Here is a 12,239-nt window from a genome sequence, read left to right as displayed (position 1 = left end):
ATAGTCAGGACGGTAAAATAATGCTACCTCCCTTTTATCACATGGATTGGTACTAAAAAAATCACTATTATCTACTGTGCAGCACTGATCACTTCAGTCTTGGGCTAAAATTCAGTACCCCCTACTCTGAAGACCTTTACTAAGAACAGCTTATGGCTCTGTAGCAAGTACAGTGATGATGTTGACCACACATATTATCAAAGCAAAGGTGAAGGCACAAGTTAAATTTGCCTACATGGTCTTTTAGTTTCCCATACTATTTCTTAGAATTTTTCACTTGCTTCAGTTGCTGAATCTGTCCACCTGATCTCCTCTTGCTGCACTTCTAAGTTTTGAGTGTTCTTCACCACAGAAGAATTTTCCAGCTGCAGTCATGAGGTGTTCACTGAAAAGCTATGTAATAAGTTCCCTATTACTGGACTGTTGATGTTTTCATGAGGAATATTCACGATCTTTATTTGACAGTCTATTTGCTCAACCTGTGATAACTGGTTTTCCTTTCCAATTGTCTCATTACCCAGCAAAAGTTATATATTTACAAGATAACTTTAAATTGTAAACAAATCTAAGATGAGCATCTCTGTCACTCCATCTTCCAAATCAATGAAACTAGGTATTTTATGATGTTGAACATTCACAACTACCTCTCATGTGCAATCTCTCAAAAGCATTTTTATTACACAGTAATCATGACCTATGTTTTACTACAAAACCCACTTACTTCTGGCAGGCTAGCACAAAACCAAAAAGAAAACGCCTCTAAACTTCACATTTTGGTGTCCTTTCATGTGACAAAAGAAGTGGCCACATCTTAGATGGAGACTTATCCGAGAGGATAACACTTAGCAAAGTAGCAAACCACAGAGATTTCTGATCCCCCTGAAAGGGGGACTGAAATCAAAAAGATAATCGATAAATGCTGCCATTTATAGAGTAATAAAAATTAGGCCGGTCTCCAACATAGAGTGAGAGGGCCAAGATGGGAGATACTGTTCCTTGACACAAGTATTATTACTTTTCCTTTCCACTATTAGGAAGGCCAACAGTGAGAAAGCTACAAGCTTCAACCAGCTGATGGGTGCCCAAAACTAACTACAGGCAAAATAATCCCCTAAAGTTTGAGGTCTGAGGTTGGAGATGACTAATGCACCACAATCTCACTGAAAGGTGCTGGAATATTCACTCCAAGAACCTACTGCAGGCATATGCATAATCCCACTTATCTCACAACACAACAGTTCATGATGTCCACACACGAGAGGCCAAGAAGAGGTGTTCAACCCAGAGAGAGGTTGAAGACCACAAATTCAGTTTGCTGGAACCAAGCATTGTACTCTGATGAATGTTAAGAAAGGAAGCACATCTGAAGCCACTGCTACCAAAGAATATTTATTTTGAATGTGTTCTCCCATCCCAAGTATTTTTTGGACAATATCACTTCACAAATAAAGCAGTTTTAACAAGTGAATGCAGAATTTGTTATACAGAAACAGTTGAACGTCTCAAGAAATAAGGATGATCCCACATAATTTACAGCAACGAAGTTACAGGGAAATGTTGAAGAAGTCTCTGTCCTTGTCAATGGGAATTTAAAAAGTAAAATTAATGCCCGTCTGGCTTTTTGACAAGACCTTTAAATAGCAGGCTGATTTCAATAACATTAATTGTCTGGCATTAGATACAACTTCAAACGAAATGTTCCTGCAAAATCTGCAGAGATCAGCTTGTCAGTCAATCAGCTGACTGAAATTTATAATAAGAGAGCTGTTGAAACTTAAAGCAGTAACATCACTTTCCAAAATAAAAATAATGGTACAGCAGTACCAAAAGTCAGGCTTTCCAAAGCATTGCTGTGTCTTGACTGGACCAGCAATGAGACAACTTTCTTTAGGAAACTTTAGACACGGAAAAATCAGTCTAAATACTTAAAGTGCATTAATTATTTCAACAGTGCATTGATACTTTTAACAATCTTAAATACAAAAATTCACAGAACCAGTAAAGTTTCTGAAGTTTAGAACAACAGACACCAGGAATAAAATAACTAGTATTTCTTAGATTTAGAAACCCTCTAGGTTTAGATCCATTTCTTCCTTTGTGTGTGTACACTCTGCTAACACAAGGGAAACCTGGTCCTGGTTGGTCACGGCTTTCATACCTTGCAGAGAACGATGTAAAAAGTCTGGACCATGGGCTTACTTTTTTGCCAGCTGAGTTACTGAAAACTCTTGGATTTCGATGATTCTTCAGACTTTGAAAGACACTCATGCATAGAGAAAGCCAAGCAAAATTAACATGGATTATAACCACCGAGAACAAGACAGAGGATCCAGTACCAGCCAATTCCAATGGTCAAATGTAAATCACACTCCATCTTAATTTAGACTAAGTCTGTTTGGTGATACAAGATGCGTTCAGAACATATTTCTGAGAGATGAACATATTTTCTGGGACAGTAACTATTATTTTTGCAACTGTAATGAATTTGCAAGCATAATGGCCATTGAACAGGCTGAAGAAGAGACTGCTGATCTGCCATGAGACACAAAAATAACACTGTACGAAAACAAAGGCAACTAAGTAATAAAGCCTTTCAGTTAGAGCCAAAACAACAAGCACCTAAAAAAAGTTTGGAAGTGTGTGAAATATGCCTACAAAAGCTGCTACAGAGTGACGAAATGGATACCCTGATGGCAGCGAAGGAAACAATGGCCGAGACAGAGAAAGAAACAATGGCCGAGACAGAGAAAGATTGGATAAAGAGTAATGCCTTCATCTGTTTAGGTTTGGGATCAGGGGTGGTGATGGGGTGTTAAGACAGCAAGGGTTTTTTGTCACTTTCAGAACTAGAGATTTTTCTTTATCTATACAGTGAAGAGTCTCAGAGTCTCTTGCTATGCCTTCCAGTGTAGAGTTGAAAATGTTAGCTGAATGTATTTGCTTCTTTATATAGATCTTTATGTAATTGTGAAGTTAAATAAAATATCTAATGGTAAAAGCTTACTTAGAATGTTGGTCCAATCTCAAAACACTACTTACCGGTCACACCAGTACTGAAAGTCTACCATCTATTTATCTACCTTTTTATCAGGTTTGAGGTGTAGAACAACCACTACATGGGAATATGAAACATTATAGAATTACATTTAAGGTGTAGTTTTGGTGTTCAGTTAGTTGCATCATCCCTTTTCAGAGGAATTATTTGAAGTGCTTTGGCTATTCTCTCTCCTATGGCCCGACTACTTGCTGCAATTATTCTTCGAGACATCAAATCAAATGGTCCACCTAGAAATCAAAGCAAGCAAAGTAACTAGCTTCTATCTGAAGAAAAATTAAAAGCTGGTAAGAAAATGAGCACTGAAAAAAAAAAAATCAAGTGTAAATGACAGATCATTATTTAGGACCATGTTTTGGCCCTGGACAAAAATGCATTTAACACAACAGGTTAAGCTACATTTAAATTCTCTTCTGTGTACGTTCACTGTCTTTTTTCACACTTCCAGGTGCCCAGCCAAGGGAGTAAAGGTTGTCTAGCAGCTTAAGAACAGACAATTGACTCTCGCTGTCTATTAACTGGATGGGAATTCTGTTCAGTAGTGGTAACTTGGAAGGAGGACTGAAAAAGCTCTTTGCCTTCTCCCTTCAGCTACGTTTTGCTTCTGATTAGCTCTTTAAAAGGACAAAAGAGTATCACGCATGCCTGTGTACTTACCTGATACATCTAGCAGTACTCCACCTGCTTCAGTAACGATGATTCCAGCCCCTGCCATGTCCCAGCAGTGAATCCCCATTTCATAATAGGCATCAGCTCCACCCGCTGCCACAAGGCACATGTTCACAGCTGCTGTACCAACGGCTCTAATCCTAAAGAAGAGGTAGTTGTTTTTTTAAGTGAGAACAATTCGTACGAAAGTCACAACGTCTGCATACACTGCCCAGAGAACAGAGAACCACCATAAGCAAAGTGAACTGAGTGGGAGAAACGGGATGGAGTGCTGCAGTGAAACAAATTAAAAATTAGGAATGAAGTTTTACTTGGGTAGCTCGAAGAACTCTTCAAACACAGCAAACTTCCAGGAATTACATTTATGAACTCTGCTAAATAATTTTGGTTTAGAGTGAAAACACATCTTAACTTCTTAACCTAAACCGTATTATGGAAGATAACCCCCCATGAAACAATAATAGATATTCTACTTTGCTTTTTAAATACAAGAATTCAAGTAGAGTGTACACTCTTCTCAGTGCTGAATAAACAGTCACCTCAGTCTCTCTGGTGGGGTCCAGTAAGCATCTCTGACTCGCAGAAGACTAACAGCAGTCATCACAAAAAATAAATTGCACAGCATAAATTTGGTCTGGGTAACTGAATCTATCCCCTTGTGTCACAAATTTCACTTTCTTTTGGAAATATTGATGCATTTACTAAGTGTGACTTGCACAAATAATTGCAGTTACTTCACCTATCAGTAAAATTTTCATTAAATTGTATCTGACAGCAGCTAATTTACTGCAAGAAGCAACTTACATCAGCTCCAATTTATTTTTTATGAATAAAATACCAAATCTGAACTGACAACATACCTAAAATGTATTCTCTACTTACAGTTTAGCATATATTCTTTAATGACATCAGAAGATTTTTGAAAGTAGAAAAAAATCTACATGTTAAGTACCAAAATAAGAATCCTTAAGACTACAACCCCTTCTGGATCAGAAACATGAGTAGGGTTAGGTAACAAATGTCTACAGAAACCACCTTTAGATGCAAAATGGTCTGTGGAGACATAGGCTTTGGCTTATCTGGAGGAGAGGAAGCAGGAAATCTAACCAAAATAAAAGTGGTTTATGACCATTTCAACTACTTGGACAGATCATAAAAATTGTACAGTGTTGAAAGAGGAAAGGGAGATCTCCTTTTGTCTTGTGAGATAGATAGATAGATATATATAAAAACCCCAACAATTTTCCTTACTACATGGAAAGGAAACTAAGAAATGTAATACAGTTTCTGTTTGTTCAGTTTTACATCTTGTGTGTTTCTGAAAAAAAAGTATGAAATGGTATTTCCTTTTTTAACTAGTAAATACAATACTTTAGTCCTATGAAACAAAAAAATGCTTCACTTCTCAGTAGTGATTGTTGGGGTTCTCTTTTATATATATCCCAGCTTGAAAAAGTTAAACACACTTAAAGTTTCTCTGCAGAAGCTACATTTAGATCCTACTTCATATTGAACGTGTCAAACCAATCTTTAAAAAAATTGATCATATTTACATATTTTACATATTAACACTAGCAGTAAGTATAAAAAAATAGGAAATATCTTAGCCATAGGAAGTATCTTACCCATGAATAGGAATACTGAGAAGTCTTTCCATGTTAGAAAGAATAATTTTTATAGTCTCTGGGTCACGATTTGATCCCAATTCTGTTACTAAAAGAGATTTTGTAATGTCTGGAAAAGAAACAAACCCTCAATTTTCCAACAGTACAGCTTACTTAACAACAGCAATTAGCAGAGTTTACTTCACTGCCTTCTTACAAGACTGAATAAAGTAAGGTATTTTAATGTAACTATTATGTATAGAAATCTGTTCTTACATGGCAAATGGCAGGAAAAAATAAATTACAGAGAACAAAGCAGGAGTTGGTTTAACTGTGCATATGGATTAATTGATCTGACTAGTAAATAAAATTCTACCATTATAAAAATTGGAATAGTCCTCAGATCTTTAAAGGTCTCACTTTAAGTGTGGACTTTAGTGTACATATGGTAGTAAGTATACAACAGTGATGGTGATTTAAACTACTAGTTCACACTTGGAAGAACTTGAATTCTTTGGCAAGTTTGTTACAGACTCTAAAGAACAATCACAGAAGGATTACAGACACACAGAGAATTAAAAACAAAATCCCTACAACACACAGGGAATAAAATCTTCAGTTGCCAAGTCCTGATTCTGCAGAGATCAGGAGGCTGTTACATGCATCAAAGAGAACATAAAAGCTGTTTCTCAACACTGAACAACCCGTGGCCAAAAAAAACCTGTCTTTGCAAAACAAAAATGTACCTACATCCAGGTCTAAAACTCTTGATGCATCATCTGACAGATAAATGTAATTAAGTTACTTAGCTCAGTTTACCTTCTTGACCTGACACCTGAAGCTTTTGACCATTGCAAAATGCACCTTTTCCTTTTCTGGCAGTATACATCTTGTCTTCTATACAACTATACACAACTCCAAACTCCATCTGCAAGAAAAGTAAAGTTACCTTGAGATTTTTTTCCCCTTTCTTCCTATTTACTGTGAAACCACAGATCTCAGTTATAACTAGCAACAAGGAATTCATTTGGTTTGGATTGATTAGATATCAAGTAATAAAAAGCATACCTTTTTGTTGACAACAAAGCCAACTGAAATGGCCACAAATGGAAACCTACAAAACAAAACATTTCACTAATGTACAGTGAGGTGCTATGCTACCTTCATTACCACGCTTGCTTTTAACAAAAACAATATTCAGTGAAATGTAATGCATACTTTGAAAAGAAATCTGGACTATATAGTAAATACTAGTTTTCTGGAACTTGCACAACTTACTATGAAATTTAAAATACTAATTTTTCCACGCACTGAAACTAAGCCTATTACAGCTTAGGACCTATCACCTCTGTTATAGGTGTTACTAACTTAGGGACTGCTGCTTTACAGCCAAAGAATACACAGCTGCCCAGCATCACAGCCCAAGTCCCCTCCACATCCTGGTGCAAAACACCACCAGATAATTACTGGTTAAGAACGCTACCAGCTCCTAGATCTCAGTGAACTTGACACTTCTTAGAAACCAGCACTTGGAGCCGTTGTCTCCTCTCCAAAGATGCCGCAACTCCTAATTTCGAGTCCTCCTGCTCTACAGGTAAACCTGCCCACCCCTCTTGGGCACCCGTGCTGAAGGCTGCTGACCCCTGCTGTATATAGTGCTGGCCTCTCCTGGAACAACTGCTGTTGGTTACAGAGTGCCACTACTAGAATACCTACAGAAATAGTAAAGCATTACTAAACAGCCCAATGGCTTTCAATAAATTCAAACAATTTGTAACTATGAGTGAGTTCATGGCATATCTTTTGAAGCAATTTAAAAGTGAAAAAACCTTACTTTCATGGAACTGCAGAAAGAAAAAAGGTAATCAGTTGAAGCTGCTAACATAAAAAAAGAAATGGACCTGTGCACAAAGTTGGTAGTTCCATCAATGGGGTCTATGATCCACGTGGGGTTATCTGTCAAAATGCTGCCCTCTCCAGCTGCAACAGATTCTTCTCCAATGAAGCTAGAATAGCAAACATATTTTAAAAATACAAATAAATTGTTTCAAATTTTGCATTGCAACATCATCCTTGAAATTAAAATTCTTAAAGTGAAATGCAGGTTTCTGTACCACCAGTGATGGCATGTAAAAAGCTGAGAAATCCACAATTTGGAAAGCGCCAACAACATCTGACAAGCTTACATCAATATTTATGATGTTAGCAATAAGCACAATATGTGCAGAAAATAACTTTACATTTTAATATCCATTACTGGAATGTGGCATTCAGAATGCTGAAGTTTTCATCATTTTTTCCAGTAACAGTATCATCAAATTTGGGTCAGAATGCTTGCAGCTATTTACACTGTTCATTTTATTTGTGCTCTAAAGCCCTACTTTTTAGCCTGTGTTTTAACTGAAGGAAGCCTCTGTGGTCTTATTCATCTGGTTAGACCACTGCAGTAACCGTTAGATTTCTAGTCTGATTTCAACTCAAATACGACAGAAAGTCGTTAGTCTCAGAACTGCTTTGTGTTACAAGCATTACAAAATGGTAAGGGGATGAAACCCAAGCCAGAGCTCCTCCTGAAGAAATGGCAGAGTGCACGCTCAACTGTAATACTAAACCCAAGGGCGACATAGGGCAGTGTCACAGGAGCCTAAATTTCAGTTTTTGCTGCTCATGAAAGTATTTGAAGTGCACAATCACTGGGAAGGGTTCAAGTGGTAGAATTCTCCTCCATGCCTTTTGCATGTTGTTAAATATATCATGTTACTCAATCTATGAAGAGCATGCACCAAACACATGCTCTCCTCCTCAAACATGTAAAATGAGAAGAATCGCTAAGAGTAAACAAATAAGGTCCCTCTAATATTGATTAGGAGTTTTATGATTAACTAAGAAAGTGAAGATTACTGCACAGAAAGAAACAGCATGTTTCCAAAAAGCAGTGGATCTTCACAAAGAGAGACTGAATAGTTATTTAGGTAGATCAGTATTTCACTAGAAGGAAATTTGACACCAGTATGTCTAACATGATAACAATAATCTAATACAAAAAGAAGCTAAAATATAAAATGCTTATTAGTGTCACAGAAGCTTGTTTTTTCAAGGTATTTCCAAAAGTCTATGCTAACACTGATTTCTTTAGGTTCGTGACATTTTGTGTCATCTCAGTTGTTCCAATTCTGTGCATATTCATTACGTCTTACATATAGGGCTACAAGAAGAAAACCTCCAAGAAAAAAAATGCAAATCCACTTTAAAGGAAACAGTGCTAAACATGAGCCATTATGTCAAAATGGGAAAGAAAATCTCATATATGTAAAACTACATAAAATACATATAATTTAGCATTCAAGCATAAATTTCTTCCAGGGGGCTGGAGGGGCAGGGAAAGGGGAAAAAAAAAGGGAAGAGTAATTAAAAAAAAAAACAACATAATATTTTGTATGGCAGACTTTTGGTTATGCAGAATCAGAAGATGATGCCTTCTTTTAAAGATGTTTATGTTCTTAAACTGTATGAGATTTGCCAAAGGCACGCTCAGTACCCATGGGAGACATCCAGCGAAGGCACTCTACTTTCAACAGCCAACAGCAAACAAGAAATTTGGATTCTGGGTATCTTGGGGCCACCTTTGATTTTCCAACACAGATAACCAAGAAGTCATTTGCAGACAGCTCAGCTGGAAGTGACTTCCAGCATAAGTCTTTAGCAAGGCTGAACTCATGCTAGCAGACGCTGGTGACCACCTCGTTTTAACTACAGCCCTGGGCAAAGCTCCAGCCCACTACTACTTTAAAATTCTTAATATACTGAGGGTAAGGGAGAATTCTATAACTTTCCAGCATACCAATCATAATGAAATTTTACCAAGCTTTTACCATAAACTTTCCATTTTCTTCTTTCAGTCAACTGTCCCTTTCTTCTCTCAAAGGTGATAAGAAGCCATACCTGTGAGAAGGGTACTTTTCTTTTATCAAAGAAATAATGAAGTTTTCTACTTTTTGATCGGTTTCTGTCACTAGATCTACTGGTGAGCTTTTAGTCATAACAGATATTTCTTCTTTGAGTGCTCCACGGATTATCTGTTAACAAAAGAAAAAAAATAAAAGAAAGAAAATGTTGTCCATGAACAGTATGGAAAATGTTAGTTTTCCCAACACCGTGAGCATAATTTTTACTGTAATTTTCTATATGGCACATGCATAACACAAACACCATCTGTGGCAAAACTCGGATTTAACTGCAGGAGCTGGGGCTTACCACTGCATCTGTTCATCTGTCTGTCTAACTCTCCCCCTGCTCAGCACGAACTTTTATATGACTTTAATTCTACGTACTACAAGATCCACTGGTACATGAAACAGTTCTTTCCTTAGGACAACTTTTAGGTTTAGACATTTAAATACCAGAGTTGAACAAACCACTTATGACTGAGCTTAAGCCAGATAGTTTTAGGCAGACCCTGAATTAATGATCTTAAAAATACCAGAATAAGCTTCAGCAAGAAAACGTGCCTCACAGCCCACAAAAATGTTTTATTATAACTCAGAAAGATTTTCTAAGGCAAGATTTCAATGAGGTCGCTGCAGGGACAATGGTCTGCAGATTGGGCAGCTCTAGGGGACAGAATTAGTACATGTGCCATCCTGTCTGGCTGCAGTAGCATTCAAAAGTACCAAGCAGAACTACCAAGAACTGAACCTTTGGTGACCACTCTTCTGCTGAGGCTCTGCCAAGATGTGCAAATGTGTTCTTGTTCTAAGCCATCTTGGATCACAAACAGGCAAGTCCCACCCTGCCAGGGCCAGCTCTTATTTACAGAAGCAAAGCAGTCTTCCAGGGGGCTGTAGGAAGCTGACTGAGATGTCCACAAGGAAGACTGCCAACATCTTTCAGGCAGTAAAACATGAAGATAAAACCAGGTGCAGTTTAAGGGGAAAAACAGAGATGCTCTTTATCACAGTTCAGTGTGGGGTTTTTTTGCTGGTGGGTTGGTTTTGGTTTTTCCAAATTAAATCTAAGGAACAAAAGATACTCCTTAGTCTTTAATCAGACTCTGGTCCAAAGAAAAGTGCGAAGTTGTTTTACTAAACTAACCAAGCTGGGAACACGACAGACACTCCCATTTTGAACCAGAACGTCACTTAACAATTCTGTTAGTTTGTTTTTTTGACAAAATACTCCTCAGAAGAATATCCAACATGAAACTCCTTCAAAAGCTATATACATACTAGACTCAATAAAGAATGTTATTATTTATAACTAGTTCATACATACCTCCCCAGCTTTCCTTGCTAAAGAAACAGCATAATCCATACATTCTTGCCAAGGATCTGCCATTGCTTCTTAGACGTACAGCCTACCAAAAGAAGGTGTTAACACAAAAATGTTTATGGCTACTTTTTTTACACATTCTAATTTTCTGCTCTCCCTGTTGTATGCTGCACTGTTTTCTCCTTGCTGGAATACAAAATTTGTCCTATCCTTTACTCTGAAAAAAAAATAATTTAAAAGGTATTAAAAACTTACACTCAGGTACTGTATTCCTCTACATTTTGTGACAATCAAAAAGGCATAACCTAAAAATATTTACAAGTACAGAGCCTCAGTCTTGAAAGATGCACACATATACAAGATTCCACATTTAGACACTGATCTCAAAGTACATAAAGGCTCTGAAAAGCAACTGAGTGGCAAAAGCACACTCTCAAATACAGTGTACAGCTCAGGGCCTTTTTGCTTAAAAAAAAATAAATTGAAACTTCACTGTAATTTACTGCAGACAACTGCTGACATACAGCTTAGTCTGGTTTTAAATATGGTTGAAATGACTCTGAATATCTTAAATTAGAAGATTAGAATCTTAAACCCCAAATCTATCCTTGCTGTATTTCAGTCCTCCATGCTTTGTTCTAGGGGCTTATTCCAAACACAAATATTAAATTGTTTTAATTCTAAATGAGACAGTTATAGCATCCCACAGTAATTTAAAAATGCCTTTTATATTAAGTATTATGAAGTAGTATGTTACCTTCCATGCATCTCTACTTTCATAAGCAATGTGAAACAGAGCAGCATACCATCCACTATTTCTGATACACCCCCAGACACAGCACAAATTCATAGTATTCTGAATTTTGGAAGTCTGTTACATTTTTGGGCTCTAGCACTTTCAGAAGCCTTCTGCGTATTTCCTACTCAGCTGATTCAGTCTTGAAGGGATGACCTGGGTAACAGTTTTGTAACACTTGCAGATTCACAAAGATTAGATAAATGATAATAAAATGCCCTAGCACTGAAACAGTATCTAAAAGCCCGTGCAATTAACACCATCCACGAGTCCAGAGTCCAATCATCCAACCTAACAGTCCCTGCTTCTTTCAGCTCTGGTCCTAAAGAGGTGGTGGTAGCTAAGAAAGCTAGATAAAATGCAAAGGATACGAGGCTTCAATTATGCTGATTATATTCTTTACTTATCACAGCATTTATATTATACGTTCTGTTATATAAATACAGAACTAACGTCAGGACACACAACTGGGTACAACAGCACTAGAAAAAGTTACTCTGTTATCCACAGAACACTGCTAGTTGTTGTGGAATCTTAAATACACCGACAGCCAGTACAAGGGCACCGACTGATGTAGCAAAGATAAATTACATTTAAAATCTCACCAAAACAGTAACCCCAGAAGACGTATTCTAGTTCAATACCAGCGCCTACACTGACTGGAAGAAGTGTCTTTTTTCTCCTCCCAGCTTAGTTTTGTCCTCTCGGGATGCCCCGTGACGGGTTTGTCCCACAAAATCAGGGCGCGCAGTCACGAGCAGAGGGTCGGATTCCTGGAGAGAGGAGAGGTTTGGGATCCAGGGCTCGTCCCCACCGACAGGCCGGAGGGGGGGCGGGAGCAGCTCCC

General features: G+C 37.6%; 1 protein-coding gene across 1 annotated transcript; it reads right to left on the bottom strand.

Moving 5' to 3' along the window:
• Positions 1–3,166: 3,166 nt before the first annotated feature.
• Positions 3,167–10,686, bottom strand: IMPA1 (inositol(myo)-1(or 4)-monophosphatase 1). Its single transcript, XM_008946594.1, has 8 exons — positions 10,600–10,686; positions 9,271–9,404; positions 7,230–7,334; positions 6,397–6,442; positions 6,148–6,256; positions 5,350–5,458; positions 3,713–3,864; positions 3,167–3,285 (listed from the first exon to the last, which is right to left on the bottom strand). Exons 1-8 carry the CDS (start codon positions 10,660–10,662, stop codon positions 3,167–3,169), a joined length of 837 nt encoding a protein of 278 aa, XP_008944842.1. The 5' UTR covers positions 10,663–10,686.
• Between the last annotated feature and the right edge of the window lie 1,553 nt (positions 10,687–12,239).

The sequence above is a fragment of the Merops nubicus genome, unplaced genomic scaffold (genome assembly GCF_000691845.1).
Source record: "Merops nubicus isolate BGI_N331 unplaced genomic scaffold, ASM69184v1 Scaffold30368, whole genome shotgun sequence".
Classification (NCBI taxonomy): domain Eukaryota; kingdom Metazoa; phylum Chordata; class Aves; order Coraciiformes; family Meropidae; genus Merops; species Merops nubicus.
Note: the sequence above shows the minus strand (reverse complement) of the source record. Positions and strands in the feature narration are given on the sequence as shown.

What these genes read in the sequence shown, in the direction of transcription:
- IMPA1 (XM_008946594.1), bottom strand. Translation starts at nt 10,662, where the DNA reads ATGGCAGATCCTTGGCAAGAATGTATGGATTATGCTGTTTCTTTAGCA. An exon ending in GCTTTGTTGTCAACAAAAAG is followed by an intron (nt 6,257 to 6,396) that starts GTATGCTTTTTA and finishes CTTTTCTTGCAG; the next exon opens with ATGGAGTTTGGAGTTGTGTA. An exon ending in CTCAGTATTCCTATTCATGG is followed by an intron (nt 3,865 to 5,349) that starts GTAAGATACTTC and finishes CCTCTTCTTTAG; the next exon opens with GATTAGAGCCGTTGGTACAG.